A 22886-nucleotide genomic window follows, 5' to 3' on the forward strand; every position below is an offset into this window, starting at 1 on the left:
CACTGAGCAAGATTGCTTCACTGTGTCCACAGTCGAATCATTTGTGCTCAGCGTAGCACACGCAATCATTTGGAAAAGTTGGTAGTAATAGTAGTAGACTACATGTGGCAGCCGCCGGTTCCTGTGGAGTTCAGCTCAGGCCACGCTGCACAGTGTGGGTCTCCCACCCCTGTGTGGCAGAGGATCAGGGAAAGTCCGAAAAGGCGGGACTTACATATAGGGGGCGGAGCAAGAGCTTAAGATGCCGCTACGAGAATTAGGCGGGACAAGCCTGAACTTGTCAGGAGGGGGAAGGGGCGCGTGTGACGTCAACGTGGGCGGGGCGAAGAGCAAGCCAGTCTGTTCGCGGGAGGAGCGAGAGCGGAGCGCGAATTGAGCCCGCGAGTGAGTGAGAGAGCGCGAGCCGGTCTGGGACGGGACCCATGCATCGCCGTTCCCAGAGGTAAAGTACCGAGAACCATTCACCGAAGGGCGGAGAGGAAAAGTGCAATTAACAAGTGCAAGGCAGGGGAAAGTACAAAAATGCTATCCTAAAGTGCAAAACAGGCATTTCCAGTGTAGGCTTGGGAAGCCGAGCTGGGTAAACTGTCTGTTCTTCGAGAGATCAGAAATAGTGATAGTACAAGGTTTAGGCTCCCTCTGTTTTCACTTATGTCCGTGGATGTCCATAGGATGGGGTTTGACTTTTATTGCGGGGTACACAGGTTTTTTTTCCCGTTTAATTGTAGATAAGTAGAGGGGCTTTGAGACTAGGAGTGTAAGTAGATATTAAAGTGGTTAACGCCGCAGATCACGTTTGCAGTGTATTCTAATATTTCCATTGCAAAGTATGTCACGACTGGTTAATCGATACTTGGTTTTGTTTTAATGCAAACTTTTTTAATAAACCTTTTAAAAGTTTAATCTTATAAGTGTTTTGGTCGCTTACCGACGAAGATAAATACCAATTTGAAAATGTAAGGGTTGTTCATAGTAGTATTCTTGCTTTTAATCGAAGTAGTAAGCTCTTTGAAAGTTCGTGTTTCAGTTCAGTGTTGCCGCTGTTCTTGGGTTGTGTTTACAAACATTGGCACGATGTGCTCTGCCCTGACCTCCAGCGGCTACCTTCTGGCGTTGCACACTCCCGGAGGAAACAAAAACAGCCTATTCTTTGCCCGGTGCCCAAAGCATTTCCACTTACTTCAGTTTACCAAACATTTAAGATCATAGCTTCTTGTTTGCAGTTTTTCTTGTCTGTAAATACGTGATTAATTTACTGCTGAATTATTGCTGGAACATTTTTTGTTGCATTTAATGCATACTTGCCATGTGAAATGTCTGATGACTTTTTGTTTGTTTAAATGTTTTTCATAGTATACTCTTTTAGTTTTTAAGGATTGTCTTGCTTTTTGCACTTGAGAAAAATCCCAGATCCTATAGCTGCTGGGACAAAGTAGCTCTAGAGTTGGGAACTTGATAATACAGTAGTTGATGATGATAGCTCTCTATACATTTATAGAGCCGAGTGTGCGATTTAATTCTAGCAGCAATGTACTAGAAGAGCTGGAGCGTCCTAATCTTTGCCTTGTCGCCATGTGATCTTGGGACAAATCATTTATTGTCCTGCTCTCAATTCTAGTCCTCGCTGTGCCACTGCTTCTCCTTGTGTGACCCTGGTGATGAGTCACTCATCTCCAAGTTATTATTTTTCTTCTCTTGTTTCCCCTTTCCCGTTGAAAAATCTCATACGGAGCAGATAACAAAGATTGACAGCCAGAGGTGACTGAGGGCTAGATGCACAGAACCCCTGCGCTGTAAGAAACAGCGCAGGAAAACACCAGCTGAAATACTGTCTCAGAATTACCAACCACTGCTCAACACTAACAGCTGCAAATTATATGCACAGTGTTAGTGTTGAGCTTTGGTTGGTAAAGGGGACCGAATGATCCTGGTGCATGCCCGCAAGAGCTGTACTGTAGGCTCTTGTGCATATGTCCAGTGAGTGGACACCTCCTGACCCTCACAATCTGAAAAAATCCCTCGGTGATTCAGTGGACCCCTCCTGACATCCCTCAACCTAAAACAGTACGTGGTGGTCCAGTGGATACCTCCTTTCTGTCTCCCCCCAAAAGTCTGGTGCTGACCTGACTGACCCTCCCCCCCCAAATACCCTTGTGGCCCCCTGGTGGTCCAGAAGGCCCACCAACCCAATCCGCTGGACCACCAAACCCCTCCACATACCTTTCTTCAGAGGCAGGAGGAGCGCCTATTCCCTCCTGCCTCTGGGCCTGTCCTCATCAAAATGGCAGTTCCCAGCCCCTGCCTGTTGCATTTTGATGCACTGAGACGGGACTGAGCGCCACCATTTTGACAAAGGGGGGGGGGGGGCAGGAGGGGTCCACCAGGGATTTTTTTTTAATGTTGGAGTGGGGGTTGGGAGGCAGTGGCCTATTTATACAAGGTGTGTGTGTTGCATACCGCTGTCGGACCTGACCCTCCGCCCATACCTTAAAAATAATCTCAATTGCAGTCTTCTCCTGGGCAGTGGCACTCATAGGCAGCCTGCACAGGGACTTCTTCTCCGAACCGTCCTGCTGTTCATAAAATAGGAAGTTGCTTCAGAAAGGGTGGGACGGTTTGGAGAGGAAGTCCTGGTACAGGCCGCATGCAGCCTATGAGTGCTGGTGCCGCTGCCCAGGCGGGAGGGAGGTGCAGGACAAGCACCCCCTGTGTAAACAAAAAAAAAAATTACTCTACACCCCTGGCAGGAGGAGTAGCTAAGTTACTTACCTGTAGCAGGTGTTGTCCAAGGACAGCAGGCATATATTCTCATATATGGGTGATGTCATCCACAGAGCCCAGTGCAGAGACTGCCAGATGCATTGTTACTTTAAATCTTTCAGGCAGTGCCTCCACCATGCATGTGAGGGTGCCAGCAGTACAGTATTAAAGCTAAGAAGAACTCCAAGGAGAGGCGGGAGGGATGTGAGAATATTATGCCTGCTGTCCTCTGAGAACACCTGCTAAAGGTAAGTAACTTAGCTTTCTCTGAGGACATGCAAGCATAATATTCTCACATGTGGGACTTAACCAGCTACAAGGCTTACAATAAACATCAATTCTGTAACTAAAATGATAGCGAGCCTGGTGGAACTATCAGGCCGGAGGACAGAGTTGAATTTTAAACAGTAAAAAGATTCTGCAGGACTGCTTGTCCAATCCAGCTATCCCGCCTGGAATGCTGCTCCAAACAGTAGTGAGCAGTGAAGGTGTGGATAGAAGACCGTATATCTGCCTTGCAAATGACTTGAAAAGAGGCAGAGCGGAAATGGGCTACTGAAGCTGCCATGGCTCTCGCATTGTGAGCGGTGACCTGACCAAGGAGGGTCAGCCCAGCCTGAATATACATGTAGGAGGTGCAGTCAGCCAGTGAAGTAGAGATTGTACCTTGGTGATGGGAGTTCCCAACTTGTTAGGGTCAAAAGATACAAAAAGCTGGGCGACTTCCGATTAGGTTTTGTTCGTTCTAGATAGCATGCTAGAGTACTCTTGCAATCTAAGGTATGCAGTGCTGCTTTTCCAGGATGAGAGTGACTTAGGGAAGAAGACATGTAGTACAATGGGCTGGTTGAGATCGAACTCCAAAACTACTTTAGGGAGGAATTTTGGGTGGGTTCGGAGGACAACCTTGTCATGGTAGAGCATGGGTCTGATACAAGGGCTTGAAGCTCACTGGCAGAAGAACTATTAAGAAGACTACTTTATGCGGGACAGAACTTTGGAAAACAAGAAAGAAGCGGTTCAAACAGAGATTTCATGAGAGCAGCGGGGATGGCATTGAGATCCCATTCCACCGGAGTTGGTTTGATAGGAGGTTTGGTGTGAAATAAATCTTTCATGAATCTAACTATCAAGGGATTAACTGAAAACTGGCTTATTATCGACTTTAGAATGGAAAGCTTTGATGGTACCCAAATGTACTCAGTCCAGAATCCGAGAGATGGAGGAGGTACTCCATAAGAGTAGGTAGAGAACATGTAGTAGGGTCGCATGACCTAGCTGAACACCAGAGAGAGAATCTCTTCCACTTCTTGTGGAAGGCTTCTTAAAGGCAAGGAGTATTCTAGAGACTGCATGAGGAAGAGTCGATGAATGCCAATCTATGTCGTAAGGTACCAAGCCGTCTGGGTGAAGAGGGATGACTGAGGTGCTGAGAGACCATTTGTGTGGCTGAAGAACTTTGTTTGTCTGCTACAGCATTCTGCTTGCCGGCTAGGTAAACAGCTCTTATAAAGATGATTTGAGAAGCCGCCCAAGTCCAGATTTGGATTGCTTGTCAACAGAAGAAGTAAGAATAAGTTCCTCCCTGTTTGTTCAAGTAACATAGTAACATACATTGCTCCTTGATTGTCTGTGCGAACTAGTATAACCTGATTGAGAATATGATTCTGGAAGGTTTTGAGAGCATTCCAAACATCTTGAAATTCTGGGAGGTTGATATATCGTTGCTCTTGTAGGGATCAAGAACCCTGTGTATATAGATTGTTGAGGTGTGTTCCCCAATCCATTATGGAAACATCTGTGGCGAGAACCTTGTGATCCTGTGGCTTGGGACTATTGAGAAGAGAGTGTCCATTGAGGAATTCTGAAGTGAAGATGAGCCAATGGCGTTACGTGGACTGTTGAACCATGTGACCGAGAAGGTAGCGCATCTGACGAGCAGATATGAGACAACTGGGATACATGAGTGGTGAGATGTAATAAATTGTTCATGCTCGGTTGAGGAAGAAATGCTCGGCCTTGAGCATCCTCGGTTGAGGAAGGAATGCTCAACCTTGAGTTGCATCAAGGAGAGCCCCTATGAACTCTAAGGTCTGTACCAGCTGAAGATGTGACTTGGGATAGTCAATGACAAATCTGAGGAGTTCTAGGAGTCATATTGTGGACTGTTTGGAAGCGCTGGTGGACTCCTGAGAGGCTGCTTTGATTAATCAGCCTTCCAGATAGGGGAAGATATTGGATGCCCCACCTGCAAAGTATTGTAGCTGCCACTACTAGACACTTTGTGAAGACTCAAGGAGCCAAGCCAAACAGTAAGACCTTGTATTGATAGTGCAGCTTACTTGCCTTCCCTCATGCTGCCCCCCCAATATGCTTGGGAATCTCCTTGCAGAAAGCCCCCCCCCCCAGCTGATGACATAGAGGCAGACAGCCAATCGGCTGGGGGAAAGCCCCTCTGTTATCAGCTTGGGAACGGAGAAACAAGCAGACAACCAATTGGCTGGGGGAAGGCCCCTATGATATCAGCTGGAGGGTCTTTCAGCAAGGAGGAGATTCCCAAGTGAAAATCATCAGGAGCCAGCCTGAGAGAAGGCAAGTTAAGCTGCAGGAGAAAGGTGGAGCCAGAATCAGAGCACTGCAAGGGAAAGGAGATGGGGACAGTAAAGCCAGCGTGTACTGCAAGGGAAAGGCAAGAATACAGCAGCGGGATTCCTGGGCATGCGCAGAACATGGACACTTACCGAGAGACTGTTCTGTACATGTGCTAAGCATGATCCCTACCGAGCTGCTTGCTAAATTTACATGAATCTCATTTGCTTATGATTTTCCTTTGAACATCACTCACTATTTCAAAATTGGCAACTTCTACCGTGGATCTAAATTGACACAGTTTTTAATGGGGAGTTTTTGAGCTTCAACCCCAGAGTCTTTATCCTATCTGTATGTTTTATAATTAGGACGCCCATCTCCTTGACTTTGTCATCCCTAGTGGCAGAGAAAACTTGTTTGGCATCTGGCCATCTTCAAATCTAGGGTAAAAGCCCACCTTTTTCAAGCTGCTTTTAACTTCTAACCCCTATTCACTTATTCAGTACCCATGTGTGTTGTGCCATTCTCACTTAAGTAATTCCCTTATCCCTTATTTGTCCTGATTAGATTGTAAGCTCTGTCGAGCAGGGACTGTCTCTTGTATGTTCAAGCGTATGGCGCTATAAGGCCTAGCGCTATAGAAACGATAAGTAGTAGCAGCAGCATCTGCTAGATGCTCCTGGACAGCAGATTCAAGATCGGAAATCCTGAGCCAGGAAAATTGGTACATTGCTACTGCTGAGGTGGAGATACATAAAAAGACATCAAAGGCGTGCCTCGCAACATATTCATGACAGTCTAAAAGCTTTCTATGTAGCTTATAGAATTCCTCTTGTTTGTCAAAAGGAAGGAATTCTGCAAAAGACAGAGCACTTTTTATTACAGACTTTAAGTAAATCATGCAGATAAAGTTGATAATCCAAGTTACGATTGGTTAGCATTGAAGCTTGAAAATTTTTTCTGCCAAGAGTCTAATGTTCTTGCTTCTCTGCCTGGAGGAGCAGAAACATGAGATCTGGCACTGCAAGTGCACTTTAAAATTGATTCTACCACTAAGGAATAGTGTGGTAGTTGTGATTTCTTAAACCCTGCACATTTCTGTATCCTATACATTGTGTCAGTTTTCTTAGGGGCAATCTGAACTGTCAGTGGAGTCTCCCAGTTTTTTGTTGTTGTTTTTTTTTAGTAAAGTACTTTTCATAATAATGGAGGGGAACTGTAATACCCTCTCTAGGTGGTGAGTCATAATCTAGAACTTCAAAAATTCTGAATGAGGTTCTTCCTCTGTTTCTAGTTTAAAAGGTTGAGCCATCTCGTGGACAAATGGAAAGGATATACTTTCTGGAGGAGACTTATGCCTCTGAGGTGGCGGAAAAGGATCAGGCGGAATGCTGTAGGATGACTCCTCTGAGAGTTCCTGTGGGTCTTGATCTGCCTCCCAGGAGCGGTCTGAATCTGACACTTCAAAGTACTGTTCATGAGAAGTACATGGAAGAGTGTCAAAAAGAGTGTCTGCTTTGTGTGGAGGCATATGAGCTTCTGAAGTTGCCAATAACGCATGCATCGGTTGGGTGTGAGCTGCCCCCAACCGCACACTGTTTAGCCAGTGTGCGGTACCTCTCCTGTGACACTTTCCAATGTATCAGTGGGCTTGGCTGAGGCCTTTGCATGTACCCTGTAAGCCCATATAGACTGTGAATACAGTAGCTCTGAAACCTCCTCCTTAAGCATAGCCTGGATTTCCTCATGAAGGGTAGGTGTTGGTACCGGCTGAGAAAACAGTGTGGACATAGCCTGAGATGTAGTCTGTGCAGGCGTAGGAGATCTCAAAGACCTCAAAGGCTCTTGATGTGACATGAGCTGGAGGGGAGGAGAGCTGTCAGTGTAGCACGGATGCTTCCCATGCATCGAGGACGTCGATGCAGGGGAGGTGTGGATCAAGCGTCTGGGGGGGGAGAATGATGGCGATGCAGGTCCCTTGATGCATGCAGAACCGATGACAAGGATGTAGAGTCCTGATGCATTCATGGCACCGAGTCGAATGTGGCACCCTCACAATGCTGCATGGATGCACCTGATGTCGATGCAGGTTCTGTGTTGAGTACCGAGTCCCCCAACATGCTTGATGCAGATGCCAATAGGTTTTTCACACTGGACTATGCGGGCTTTAAGGGCCCTCACTTACATGTGCTAGCAGAGGTTACAGTGAATACCCTAGTGCTCTGGACCTAGGCACTGAACACACTAGTTATGGGGATCTGTTTCTGAAATAATCCTATTGCATCGAGTACACTTCTTAAAGCCACTCAGCACCCTCGATGACATGGAGGGGAAAACGACTGGCACTATATCAGAAAAGCTCTATGGCCCGGGGAGCTTGAGTAGTTGCGTACCCGAAAAAGGTCATTGCTTCCTGGGAATGAGAGAGGCTCCTCGAGCTAAAAATTGAAAAAAATATATAAAAAATTAGGAAACTGTAAAATTACTATTGAAAAAGTTTAAGATATGAAGAGAAAGTATCCCAAAAAATGGAATGCACCAAAATGGCAAGAGTTTTTTGTGCTAAGGAGAGATTAAAAACGCAAACCTCTCTGCTCAGTGGAAAACAAAAGACTGCTGGTCCCACGTGTGCGCAGAGGGGGCACTGCCTCAAAAGATTTAAATTTACAGTGCACTTGGTAGCTTCCACATTGGACCCATATGTGAGAATATGCCTGCTTGTGCTCGGAGAACCACTGGACCATCAGGGATTTTTTTGGGTTTGGGGGAGGGGGAAGGCTCGTGGAAGGGTGTGGGTTAAGGGACTGCACCATGACTTTACTGTCTGTGCCTGAGCCAGTCAGCGCTTGAGCACTGATGGGAAAGTTAGCAGGGACACTATCAACAGCTCAAGAGCTGTTGGTAATTTCTCTAGCCATTAGGGCAGGGGAATTTTGTGAGCAGGTTTTTGGAGCATTGGAGGGAATTGCTAATGAGTTTGTTTTAATACTAGCGAGCTCATTAGCATAGGACTTTCGGTCACTGCGTCCATGTATGGTAAAGCAGTGGCCGAAAGTCTGTGTGCATTACCTGCAAAATAACGTTTAATTTAGACTGGCTAAAACCAGTCTAAATGAAACTCTGCAAGCCCGGTTTGCTTTGAGCATACATCTGGTGGTTTAAGATTAGAATGAGAGATGTTGTAAAATGAGACAGAAAGTGCTGATGGAGCTTGAGCCCACTTAACTTGTTAGTTCAGTAGCAGTTAGGTGGTGGATAGTGGATGTTATTTACTTTAAAAACTACATTGGCTGTGCTACAGGCGAAATCCTAGGGAAGTTCTCACCTCTGGACATTTATTTGGCCAGTGGTTAGGCAGGTTGTTGGATATGTATGGATGTTTGGTTTGTTGATACATTGATTCCGTGGATCTTGCTGTGAAAAAAAAAAATTAAGTTCCTCTAACCTGGGGTAAGTAATGTCTCTTAATCTTGGATGATAAAATACTGAGAACTATGTTCCTGGATAATAAAATACTGAGAACCCTAGAGAAACATGTAAGTTAAAATTTAGAAAACAACTCAAAACTTCCTTATTTAAGAAATATGTGGGTTGAATTATACTTTAGATTATGATGTAATGCTGTAATTCCCAGATTATTATGCCAAGTTTTTTTTTTTATTTTGATCTGCATGTACGTACTACATAGGCTTTTGCAGATTATAAAACCAATATATAATGTAACGGATGCATGGGGGAGCAAGTAGGAGATCAGAGGCATAGAAGGCACGGGACGCTTGTACTGACTAAGGAGCACATTTGCTGGGAGTCAGATGGAATGCCTCTTTTTCACTTTGTGGCCTTGCCTGATAATAAAAAGCATACATCAAAGGATGATCTGTTTTGAGGGGAAAAGGGGAGGGGTTATTTGTTTAAAATAGGGAGCAGGGGGCAATGCAGAAAAGTTTGTGTTAGAACTGTGTGCTGATGACTGCAGGGCTCCTAATGTAAATGTAACACCAAAGTTTGCTTTCTGATGCAGTAATCTAAATATGCAAATTTGATGCACACAGAACTTGTGTGCTTATCAGAGAGAGGACACTGGACATATGCGCACAAGCTTCTGCACTCAGAATAGCCAGTATTGTGCGCATAACCGAGCAAAGAAGAATATTGGTATACATGTGCTGGAAAGTTATTCTGCGCATAAATGTCGGCATCGCAAAATTTTTGGTTCTTGAAGTTTTTGCAATTCCGAGTATTTACATAAAATACATGCACAGATACACTTTATCTTCTGTTCAGACCTGTGCACGGAACACTCATTTTTCCCCATTCTTTCTTAAAAGGTTGTGGGCACTGTTGTACTTGCAGCAAAAGGAGGAAACAGGCATGAAATCCTCACAGACTTCTACACCTCCTCAGACTAGGTTGTGCTTGCCTTGGTCTTCTGTACAGGTCTCTGAATAGCTAATAGCCTCATTACTATTGATTTTACTTTACAGCGTTGTGCATAGCTTCTCCACAAAACCCTGTGGTGTCTATGCCCTCAGATTACCCCTCCTTGGATACACAGAAGGAGCTTGCTCAACAATTGGGGTGCCCGACACCCACAAAGCTGGCTCCTATATCTGAAAGCAAAGCTTTGGTCTATTAGTGGGGATTTTTACAGGCACCCCAGGAAGGATATACACGTGACCATTCCTCCCTGCCAGCCAATGATGTGCGGCTTATCCACTGCCAAGAACTTTTAATGCCAGGTGCAATCAGTGGTGAGAAATGAAATTGAAAAAGTAGGGCAGTGGCCGAGGGGGTGTATTCAATTTACACCCCCTCCTCCAAGCATAAGATAAATGAGGAAGGTTTCTGGGAAGCTAAGAGTAAGAACCTGCAGTCTCCAGCTCTTGTGAGTCCAGGTTTTAAAAATTTTGCTTGCTCCTGTTAACATCAAGTAACCTCTGCCTGTTTTGTTATTTATTTCTTATATTTTAGAAACCTGAGATAATTATGGCAAGACCATTGCAAGAGGGAAACTCACCAGCAGCACCTGTAGAGAGCACCCGGGGTGAGGGCACCAACTGTTTACCCTCGGACATTGTTTCAGGTTCCCCTTGTGCACTGCCCTTCATAAGCTACAGGCACAACACATCTGACCTCGTCTTGCGGACCCCAGGAACTCCACAGCACAGGGGCTTACCCCTGCATCATTCTATTGTCTGCTGTGGCCTGGAGGCTCACCGTACTGCCTCTACGGTGTCCTGCGCCTTCTCAGGCAGCATCAGAAGCAGAGGCACCACCGTCTCCGGTAAGGCTAAATTTACCGCCAGCCTTCCAGACCTGTGACTCATTACATTCACGTGCAGGGGATGTTTTAAGACACTGGTTGTCAGGCTATTTGAGCCCTTCCAGTTTTACTAGGGGTATCCTTGGGCACTGCTGAGGTATAACAGATCTGCTTCACCTGTTCGGGTGAGGTTGTTTAAGCTCTCAATAAAACCTGAAATGGCTTAAACTACTATACAGCAATGAAACTATTACATTTTCTATGATAGAAACATATGGGGAATGAAAACTGTCCCCGCCCCTTTTATACTGCATCATGTTATGTGTTCAGGGATGGGGTTTAAACTTAGAATTTTTCAGAGCCACAGTTATGTTTTCTGTTTGAAGAAATACTTTATTAATTTATTGGGTAGCTGTAATTCCTTCCTATGCTTGGAGGGCAAGTATCACGATATCATTGCTTCAGACTTGCATTTGGTGAGGCATTGTGACTGTAACTGTAGAAGGTCGCTATTTTTTCTGGCTGCTATACCACCTGAAGCTATTCCTTTCTTTTTTTTTTTTTTAACACACTCTGCTTAGGTTCTCCTATCATGGAGAATCTGATAAAATCATGGAGGTGATGCTGCATTGCTGGATCATCAAAAACTCTTCCTTTCTTCCACCCCCTCCCCTAATATACACACTTCATATGCAGACTAATGCAGATAAAGCAGGACTACAGCACAAACAGAAGAGCAACCTTGAAGAAAGGAGTTCCTTTTGCCTCAGAAAAAAAAATCTTCTAGAAGGCTTTTTTAAGTAACTTGTTCTTTTCTAAATGTAAGGATAACTTCAAAGCTGGTGTCAGACATGCAGGGGCCCAGGTCAGAAAGTAGGGAGGAAATCCTGAAGCCTACCTTCAGACTAATCCTCAATGTTAGGCAGGCTTGAAGGCCCAGGGCAATTGCCTGGTTGTCCCTCTTTAAGGCCAGCCTGGATAACTTCCAGATCTAGAGTGTATGGGATAATTTCAGATTCAGACACTTAAATGTGACTGCAGCACTTATTCATGGCTATTCCTACCCTGTCTTTATCTTACCCACTGCTGTCCTGCTTTTTCACTTTCCCACCACCCTCCCCTCCTCCAAACATGTCTCAGTCCACTCTAAAACAGGGCAGCAACAAGCACAGCAGTAGCTGGGAGGTTCTTTATCAGAAAAGGCTGATATCCTAATCTGGAGGGGTCCGATCCAGATAAGAATACCAGAACACATGGAGCAAAAGCTCTTGGATGTCATATTGGGACAAAGGAAGGTGGGGGTGCCTTTTTGCAACTTTGTTCCTACATTAGGGGAAATCAGGGCAAATTTTGTTTTGCTTTTTTTTTTTGACAGGACTGTAGTGGGGTGGAGGTGTTTACAAAGAATGTTCTGTGCACAGTTACAAACCTCTTTCAGAAAGAAACCATTTTGGCAAATTTCTTTTGTTCTAGTTACAACCCTGATGTTGATGGCAGAGGACGATCCATGAATAGTAGAGAGGTCCCAGGGGACTGTGGAGCAGATTCTGCCTTGGCAATGAAGTTGCTGGGGAATGGGGGCGCTCTGGATGTTAATGAACCTGTGGTATCATTTATCATCCTTATTTTTTTAAATTCGTTTAGTATCTGTCATATCTGGGACAATCTCTAATTCCAGCACTTCAAGCAGCAGGCAAGAACAGCCAGGCTACCCTGAAAATTAACTGTTTCTGGTGTCTTGCTGCAACCTCTTTTAATCTATTCCTTAGTGTCTTATCTTTGCTTTTGATCCTAATATGTATTTCTATGTTTGTGTTTTTATTACTAATAAAAATAAATTCCTCTCCCCTTGTTTTTTTGTTAAGCTGTAATGTTATGTACTGTTGGCACAGTGATGGCTCCCACCCCTAGTTTACATAGGTTCATAAGAGTGGCAGTGACCCAGTAATTCAAAAGGTTTATGCATTTCATATTGTTGCTGGAAACTGGCCGATACTCAGCCTGTTCAGCTGATAAGAAGCTGGCAGGACTTGGGTTTGGGATTATTTTGCTGACTACCATCCTCCCCCAACTCCTCTCATCTTCTCCTCCACACTCACTACCATCCTTCCTCAACTGCTCTCATCCTGTCCGCCACACTCACTTATTTCCAGCTCCCCACAGACATTTGGTTGTTTTTTTTTTTCTCTGTCTCTTGAAGCAGAGGCTGATAAAATATTCGGGTCAGGTTTGGAGCCAGAATCTGTTCTGCCTCAGACCCCATATTTTCTTTTTAGATTCAGCTCATACCTTTCCAGTAGTAGTTCAAGGTGAGTTACATTCAGGTAAAGTAGTTTCCTTGCCTTTCTACCTGAAGCAGTGGAGGAATAAGCGACTTGCCTGATACCATAAGGAGCAGCAGTGGAATTTGAACTCTGGCTTCCCTGGTTCTTGGTCCACTACTCTAACCACTAGGCTACTCCTCCACTTTGATGGATGCCAGAAAGGGGTAGTGACAGGGCCGCATGTTCTGGCTTAGTTTCTGGCCCAAATGCTTTCAAAACTTACTGCTGCTGTCTTCTCCGTTGTTGGGGCCCTTTAACCAACACTGCTCCTGAAGGAAACGTTTGCAAGGGAAGGTGAATGGAGGAATAAGTTGTGGAGAGAAATTGGGAGTGGTGTTTTCAAGGAAGAAAAGGGAAAGAGAAGGTTGGTGGAGCAGAGTGCCTGGCCCTGGCAGTTTTACCAAAGCTGGTAACACTGTTTAATGTTTCTTGAGTACAGAAAGATATAAACAGGATGGAGTCGGTCCAGAGGGTGGCCACGAAATTAATAAGTGGTCTTGAATGCAAAAATTATAGGGACAGGCTTATGAACCTCAACATATATATGCTGCAAGAGAGTAGGGAGAGAGGAGACTTGATAGAGATGTTTAAATATCTCAAGGACATTTATGTACAGGAAGAGAGCCTTTTTCAAATGAAGGAGAGCTCTGGAATGAGGGGGCATACGACAAAGTTAAGAGGGAATAGGCTTAGGAGTAACCTGAGGAAGTATTATTTCACAGAAAGGGTGGTGGAGGCGTGGAATGGCCTCCTGGTGGAGGTGGTGGAGTCGAGGACGGTTCCAGAATTAAAAAAGGCATGGGATAAGCATGTGGGATCGCTTAGGAACAGGAAGAATTAGGGGTTACAGAGGATGGGCAGACTGGATGGGTCATATGGCCTTTATCTGCCGTCATGTTTCTATGAAATACATATTGGAAAGCTCCCTTAAAATAGAGGTAGGGTCTTAGAAACTGGTTTACCACGGCTATTTTCCCATTCTCAATCATCTTTAACCACTGACTGAAGTATCTGAAAGACATTGAGGTGTTCACACACCATGATGAGCTGTGACACGTTCACCCTAAGAATAAATCTCAACAGGAGTGAGGTAGGAGAAGGCTCTTACGTTGTAAATATCCTGGGTTATAGGGTAGACTGTACTGGTCTCTTCCGATTTCCTTTTGTGATGCTGACTTATCCCAAACCTCTCTAGCATACAGACAGCCTGGGCAGCTGGGATGTGTGTGAATATATATTTATATACACATACATATGTGAGGGTTATTTTGCAGCAGATTCCTGTGTGCATGTGAGCTGTGGGCTTTCTGGGATGCATGTGGTCAGGTGAAGCGGTTGCTGCCAGAGATTGTGGCTGAGGGTTGTTACTTAGAGCATACAGCATTGTTTGAGTGGCAGAAATCTCCTTAGGGGTGGCATGGAACATGCCCAGGCATGCCCGCATGGTCCCCCCTCCTCTCCTTTCCTTCGTTTCTTTAACAATGCTGCCAGCCTTGGCTGTATGCCAGGATGAAAACCTGCTACCCAGATCCACGCTGGGGTGGGGGATGTCACCAGCTGACACCAATCTGTGTTATCTGGGCAGAGAGAGTCCTGTTGTGGTCCCCCTCATGTTTCTGGACTTGTTATTCCAGCTTCTCTTAAGATATGCAAGGACGACAGCTCCATGCCTGCAGTAAGAGTAAAAAAATAAAAACAGGACTGGCTTTGCCTCTCTGATGCCCTCTCTGCTGCCAGCTCCCTTCTCAGCATCTTCCTGACCTTTTGCTTTCTGGTTTAGTAAATTGTGTTCGAAGTGAGGCAACCCTGGACTGGATTCAGAATTTGGAAGGAGATAACACTGTGGTTCACTTAAGAAAATGTAGTGGTTTTTAATCGATTTCATTTTGTGCGTTATGTTAAATGGTAGTTGTATAAAGGTAGGCTTTGATACAAGCATATTTGTGGAGCTTTTGTGTTCATTAGGCCACATGCTAAACTGGTATTTCTCTTTTCCTTCTTTTATGTAAAGTAGTGGAGTGTATTAAGCTGGGGGTTGGCTGGGGCAGGAGGTTGGATAGGCAAGCAGGGCAATTGCCTGGGGCTCCCAGCATCTTAAGGGTGTTGGTGACGCTGAGGAAGGCAGAGCTTGAAAGGGTTTGGAGCAGCTGGGCCGGCCTGTTGTTTGTTTTCTGCACTGGAACCCAGTCTCTCTAACCTTGGCTCTGGTATTAAAGGGTAAAGGGGATTTGGATTTAGCTTGCATGCTTTCTCAGTAGTTCAAGACAAGTTACATTCAGGTACAATATTTATTTTTTATTTTATTTTCATTTGTACCCCGCGCTTTCCCACTCATGGCAGGCTCAATGCGGCTTACATGGGGCAATGGAGGGTTAAGTGACTTACCCAGAGTCACAAGGAGCTGCCTGTGCCTGAAGTGGGAATCGAACTCAGTTCCTTAGTTCCCCAGGACCAAAGTCCACCACCCTAACCACTAGGCCACTCCTCCACTGTTTTCCTCTCCCCAGAGGCCTTACAATTTAAGTGGCTCTTTTACCAAACAGTGGTAAAAGGTGTCCTTAGCGTACTCTTACATGGGTCATTCCCATTCACTAAAGCCATTTTTACTGCTGAGGTAAAATGGCAGAAATTCCCATTTTTAGTATTAATGTCCACACGCTAATTTTGCCATTAGTGCGTGGCCATTAAAACAGATTAACACACGAGCCCTTACCACCCCCTCTATTATGTAGGGGGTCAGGGCTCACACGCTAATTGGTTAGTAAGTGATGGCCGATAAAGACCGGAATGGTCCATCCAGTCTGCCCAACAGTCACATTCATTCTCAATTCTAGATTAAATCAACAATGAACGTGATATTATTTATTTGATCATGGTCTTTCTTTGTTGTTTCTGGGACATAGACCGTAGAAGCCCGCCCGGCTCTATGTTCCAACTACTGGAATTGCCGTTAAAGCCTGTCTGAATCTGTCTTGGCATTTGCGGGACACAGACTGTGAAAGTCTGCCTGGCACTGTCCTCGTGTTCCAAATAAACAACAGGGTAACCGATCTGCAAACTCCAAGATGGAAAACAGACAAAGCAGATACGTATATGAAAAAAAACAGTTTTTAATGGAATTTCAATGAAAATGAAATTAGAAAGCCCAACCCAACCTAAACCAGATTGCTATATGCGGCACTCAGACCGTACAAGCCAGCCCAACACCGGCCTTAGTTATTACTGCCAGAATTGCCATCTAAGCACCACTTGATATACAAACACATATGCAACCCTTTAAGCTTTGATTTATTTTTGTTTGTTTTACATGGCAATGTAGCTGCACTAACCAATTAGCGCAGAACACACCCATTCTGTGCTCCAGATACAAAATATAAATTTGATATTTTTTTAGCATGTGGGTAGCATGCGCACATGGCAAAATTACTACGGGATGCCTCAGCTTTGTAAATGGGCCCCTAAATTTGTACCTGAGGCAATGGAGGGTTAAGTGACTTGCACACAATCACAAGGAGCAGCAGTAGGATTTGAACTGGGTTTCCCCTGGTTCTAGGTTCACTGCTCGACCCATTAGGCTACTCCTCCAATTGACTGCTCGGTTTGTTAGACCTAAGGAAAGGTGTGTAGCTCCCAAAAGCTAGTTAAAGAAGTGTTAACTTAGGGGTATGTTTACTAAGGTGTGTTAGCGTTTCTAATGCACCTTTAAATTTAAGGTGCGTTAAACACTAATGCGCCTTTATATTTCTATGGACACGTTGGCGTTTAACACGCGTAAGCCATTTACGCGCGTTAAAAATACTAACGTGCCCATAGCACACCTTAGTAAACATAGGCACTAGTCCAATAAAAAGGTATCACTCTTGTTTATGGGAAAGAACTCAATGAGCTTAGCTGTGCTCCGCATGTCTTCCCCAGTGTGTGTGTGTGTGTAGCAGCTGTTCTGTTCAAGCCACATGGTCCCAACTGAAAAAGGGACCCTGGGTGGTCTCCAGAGCAGCTCATATTTTACACATATTTGACCTTTAAATGCATCCATTCTGCAGCCCCCCATTATCTCTCCACTCTCATCTCTCTCTACATTCCTCCCCATGACCTCCGCTCGCTGGACAAATCTCTCTTGTCGTCCCCCTTCTCCTCCACTGCTAACTCCAGGCTTTGCTCCTTTTCTCTCGCGGCACCTTATGCCTGGAATAAACTTCCTGAGCCTGTACATCTAGCTCCATCTCTACCTGTTTTCAAATCTATGCTGAAAACCCACCTCTTCACTGCTGCTTTTGGCTCCTAGCCACTACTCATTTGCCTCCCCCCTTGTTCCTTCTTGCCCAGTACTTCCCTCGCCCTTAATTGTCTTGTCTGTCTGTATTATTTTAGATTGTAAGCTCTAATGAGCAGGGACTGTCTCTCTCTGTCAGGTGTTCAGGTCTGCGTGCGTCTGGTAGCGCTGTACAAATGCTAATAATAATACACTATCATTTGATGTAGCACAAAGTGTCAAAACCTGCAAGAAATGTGCATAACTTGAAGGAAATTGACACATAAGGGCGATTAGTTGCTTGACATCTGCTCTGGTTTTATTTCCTGCTTCAGATACAGGACCCAGAGAGGGGCAAGAGTCTGTAGAAGAGGACCACATTAGTGTGAACCCTGCAGCCCGGGACACGGAGAGCATCACAGCGAATGGGAGGGGCCTGGCAGATCTGCCACTGATGGATGAGCAGGCTGCAGGTGCCATCGCAGCCCAACTGAGGGTCATTGGTGACGAGATGGATGAAATGTTTCGTCGGAGGGTGAGTTGCATGGCAGCAATCAGTCACATAGTGGAATATAAAGACGAGCACTTGAGAGAGACAGCACTAGACCAGACCAAAGGTCTGCCTAGTCCAGTATCCCATCTCTGACACTGGTAAGCAGGCCACTTGGAGAGTCCTGTATTTCTCAGAGATGGGTTAGACTGCTGAGGGCAGGACAGAAACAAAGGAGTGGGGCTAGTCAGTGACATTGTTCTACTTTGCCTAGGGGCCATTTGTGGTACTGGGGGAGAGGGGCAGGCATGGATGTTGTCCCTAATAACCCCCAAACCAGCCTTGCCATCTGTTTTCATGCCATGCCAATTTCCAGCCCTCATAGTTTTAAGGAGGTGCTGACGTTGGGGGAGGAGGGATGTCTTCTCTGACTGGTATGTTAATTAACCCGAGGCATCACTTATCCTTTGTGTCAGTACGGGTGCTCAGCATGTCTCTAAGTGCCAGCTGTGGCATTTAATAAAAGAAATCTATATGGATAGTCATCAGTGCTGAATATATGCTATCACCAGGGTCTGTCCATTATCTGTATAGCAATGATATACAGTATTACCTGTATAGTTTCTGAATATGTGGTTTACTCCAGCCTGCTGAAAAGCAATCCTAAAATAAACATACAGGCTATCTGTGTAGCTCAGTAGTTCCCAAACCTGTCCTGTAGGAAACTCAGCCAGTCGGTTTTCAGGATATCTATAATGAATATTCATGAGATTAATTTGCATACCCAGTGTACCTGAATGTAACTCATCTTGAGCTACTACTGAAAAAGATGTGAGCAAAGTCCAATAAATATTTTTACTGCATTCAGGTTTTTCTTATTAATATTCAGTATAGATATTCAGAAAATCTGAGTGGCCGGAGTTCCCAGGACAGGTTTGGGAACCACTGGTGTAGTAGCTCAATATGTCAATATGTCTGCTGTATGGATGATTTTGTTTCATCCTCCCTCTGCCTGGGACAAGTTGGGTGAAGATTCAGCTCATACTGTCCATGTAACGTTTGGAAAATGTACGGATGGAGGATTTATATGATCCTCAGCAACCATGTAAATCTTTCAGAAATCTGACCTGCTTAAATTTTGTCTGGCAGTTTGTTACACTATTAACTGTCGTTGTGTTCCTTGGCAAGGAACTCAACAGGTCAACTCTGCACTGCATGAAGAATTAAGATTCCTTGTAGTTTTTGTTTTGAACTTGCCTCCTAATATTTTCATTGTACACTTTCTATTCTTGTTTTAATGTCTGTTCTTTCCAGCACTCACTCCCCCCCCCCCCCCCCCCCCCCCCGCTCTTATCATAGTTACAATGATTGCTCTTACTCCTCACACACACATACCTGTCTGTCCTTATCTAGCTTTGAAGTGGTTTAGCTTTGGTTCATTGGTCATCGCCACTGGCAAAAGGCTCTATAATTTTTTACCATCCTTTTGGGTTAAGAAGGCAGGAAAACAAATCCCTTCCTTCCGCCTGCACGGTTACACACTTCTATAACAAGAGTTTCAGTTTGAATGAATAGAAAGCATGCTGGTGGGGGAGGAAATGGGGGTGGGAGGTAGTGAAGAGTGGTCTTGGCTATCTTTCTGTCCACACATGCTGGTAATGTGAGAAACAGAGTTATAGAACTCCTAAAGCCACAGATTGGAAGGAATTGGTTTAAAAACAACTTTGGCTCTACTGCTTATTAAGGGGTCTTTTTACTAAGCTGTGCTAAGAAATGAGCTTGGCATGCCCTTACATGGTCCTTTCCTCACACTAAGCCCATTTCTAACGCAGCCATCAAAAAGGACTTTTTTTTTCAATTTGTTTCTTTAGTGGTCGTGTACTAATGTTAGTATCAGCGTGTGCCATTTAAAAAAAAAAATTTACTGCAGGAGCACTCACCGCCTCCTTTCTAGTTGGCGTTAAGGGTTCCCATGTTATTTATTTGTTACATTTGTATCCCACATTTTCCCACCTATTCGCAGGCTCAATGTGGCTTACATAATACCGGAAAGGCGTTTTGCAGACACCGGTGTGAACAAATACAATGTGATGTTGTGGTAAGATAAAGTTCTTGTAGCATTGCCATATTAAGGAATTGTGCCATGGAAGAGTTATGTCCATACATACTTTAGTTTTGTTGTGTTGCAGAGATCAGGTATTTAAGTTGGATCAGTAGGGTATGCTTTTTTAAACAGGTTGGTTTTTAGTGATTTCCAGAAGTTTAGGTGGTCGTACGTCATTTTCAAGGCTTTTGGTAGTGCATTCCACAGTTGCGTGGTTATGTAGGAGAAACTGGATGCGTAAGTTGATTTGTATTTAAGTCCTTTGCAGCTTGGGTAGTGCAAATGTAGGAATGTACGTGTTGATTCGGATGAGTTTCTAGTTGGTAGGTTGATCAAGTCTGTTATGGATGTGTTAACCAGTTAGCATGGTAGTAATGTTATGTTATACTATCAGGGACTTATCTCTCACCAGCTCTCTAATATAAGGTTCAAGGCGGGTTACAATCAATTTAGAATAAGAGACTGACAACAATCGTCAGGAATTACACAGTTTCAAGAAAAATTACAATAAAAATAACAATATTAGAACCCCCCCAGTCCTAACAAATAAGTATGTTTTCAGTGCTTTGCAAAATAGAATATAACTCCCTGTCGAGCGTAATTCAGAAGGAAGATTGTTCCAATATCGAAAGCTAAGAAGAAAAATGAGAAAATGCAGATTTAAACCGTACGTTTTTAGTTGAAGGAAAAGCTAACAGTAAGTAACTGTATCTATGTAAGCCACATTGAGCCTGCAAATAGGTGGGGGAATGTGGGATACAAATGCAATAAATAAATAAATCTTCTGGAGATTGTCCTAGATTTTACCACAGTCACCAACTGAGATCCACCTTCAGGGTAAGTACCCTGAAGGTGGATCTTGAATAAAACTTGAATACTAAACAAAGTGCTTTAAAAAGCGTCTTTACAGGCAACCTCATTTGAATTCTAGAAAGTTGCTTGGAGGACAGACCCAGATATAATGAATTTACATAATCTTATAATGATAAAATTGTTAGTGATCTTCTAGAAAGTAAGATCTTGGCAAACGTAGTTGTGTTAATTTAAAATAGGCTTTTCTAATCAAGCCATTGATCTGTGGCTCCATTGTCAATGGTGCAACCAGTACCATTCCCAAAACTTTGGAGGTTCTTTGTACTTTAAACTGGGATCCATTATCACTTGCTAGCTGATTTATGCATCTATACACATTCTCCGCCCCTGACCAGCCCCTACCCCCCCCCCCCCCCAAAAAAAAAAGCTAGAATCTCCCAGGCCTGCACCAACTTGGGAAATCCCCATTCTGGGCTAAATGCCCTTTATTCTCACTGTTTCTGGTAGCAGTTTTTCCATAGCCTGAGCTCTGTTTTACTGCATAGGGTTAATACATTTCATAAGAAAGAGTGTTTATGTGGAGGGGGTGGGGGAGAAGGAAGAGAAGTAACTCATTATCCTTCTCTCCTTTTTGCTGAGTTCAGGTAATAAAGAAATGAGTTAATAGTGTTTTGATTGCGATAAGGTGCATGTTTATTCAAGCCCTTAGCTGGAAAACTGGCCATGTAATAGCAGCTCTGACCAGGGAGGCAGGGACAGGGCCACCTGAGGGATGGGAAGTGCTGAAGGAATTCTCTGTGTCTATTCAGGCTTTCTCTTACCTCCAGCCCTTGCTCACCCCCCATCCCCCCAAATCGGGAGGCCATTCCATGCATTCAGCAAGCTTTCCCTAGAGAAGTAGTAGGGTAGCCGTGTTAGTCCACTTTTAAAGACAATAGAAATAAAACAAATCAATGAAAATAAGGTACCTTTTTATTGGATTCATGATACATTTTTTGATGAGCTTTTGAAGGTAACCCTTCTTCTGAATTTGTGATCTGAAGAAGGGCTACCTTTGAAAGCTCATCAAAAATGTATTGTTATTCCAAGAAAAAAAAATGTATCCTCTTATTTTATTTTATTTTCTTTGTTTTGTTTTATTTCTGTTACGTGGAGAAATATAGTCTGAGGTTCTCCTGAGCCTAGTCCCTTGGAACTTTCCCTTCCAGTCTTTTTCAGTAGCACATTCTAGCCTATCTCCGCATATATATCGGTACCTTTAGGTGATGAGATCATACGTTGATTTTAGTCTGTCCTGATGTGCAAGATGGAAGAGCAGAACATCCAGTTCTAATGTTCATTGGTGCATCCCACTGTTTGAGATCATAGGGAAGGTTTATTTGTAGCCTTTCTGAGTTAAGAACATACTCTAGAGTGCTGACGGCTATGAGGTGGAGAGGTTTACTTTCATTCACGAGCACTTCAACTCAAGGTGGTTCTACAATGTATGGGCACTAGGAACAAGCTGTTCTTGGGTGATCGTAGGGGCTTACAATATCTGTAAGCTCTTGGAGACAGGGCATTGTGGAACAGCACACTCGCAATCATTTCAGTGCCCCTCCCCCCAAAAATATTCACCCTGAATATTCTTATACTGACTCATGTCCTTATATGGCTCTTGTTTTCCATGGTTTTAAGATGGAGGAAAGGTTAAAGTGTGTGTTTTGACCAAATAAAAAATAGGTTTAAATCCTAAAAATTTGAGACCGAGGCTTGCTGTTTTTAACAGATAATTTTTGGTTTGGTGGGTTATTGTTTGTGTCTTGTTTTTATTTTAGGTAAATGTCTTATTTTCCTCTTTTTTTTTTTTTTTCTCACTAGTAGGGGGCACCACCAGCGGGGCTGGTGGTTGGGAGGCGGGGATAGTGCTGGACAGACTTGTGCGGTCTGTGCCAGAGCCGGTGGTGGGCAGCGGGACTGGTGGTTGGGAGGTGAGGATAGTGCTGGGCAGACTTATACGGTCTGTGCCAGAGCCGGTGGTTGGGAGGAGGGGCAGATGGTTGGGAGGCGGGGATAGTGCTGGGCAGACTTATATGGTCTGTGCCCTGAAGAGCACAGGTACAAATCAAAGTAGGGTATACACAAAAAGCAGCAAATATGAGTTATCTTGTTGGGCAGACTGGATGGACCGTGCAGGTCTTTTTCTGCCGTCATCTACTATGTTACTATCACCTGTGCCATAACTTTGCTTCTACTGAACTCACAGCTTTAGTTAGGGGATTCATATCTCAAGTTTAAAGCAGGCTTGAAGA

General features: G+C 44.3%; 1 protein-coding gene across 1 annotated transcript in view; it reads left to right on the forward strand.

The window, feature by feature from the left end:
- Positions 1–350: 350 nt before the first annotated feature.
- Positions 351–22886, forward strand: part of LOC115480864 — a 41361-nt gene continuing 18825 nt past the window's right edge. The window contains exons 1-3 of the mRNA XM_030219822.1: positions 351–442; positions 10321–10633; positions 17524–17723. Of these exons, the coding sequence (XP_030075682.1) occupies positions 10336–10633; positions 17524–17723 (498 nt within the window). The 5' untranslated portion in view covers positions 351–442; positions 10321–10335. The remainder of the gene's footprint in view (positions 443–10320; positions 10634–17523; positions 17724–22886) is intronic.

Source organism: Microcaecilia unicolor, chromosome 11, assembly GCF_901765095.1.
Source record: "Microcaecilia unicolor chromosome 11, aMicUni1.1, whole genome shotgun sequence".
NCBI lineage: Eukaryota > Metazoa > Chordata > Amphibia > Gymnophiona > Siphonopidae > Microcaecilia > Microcaecilia unicolor.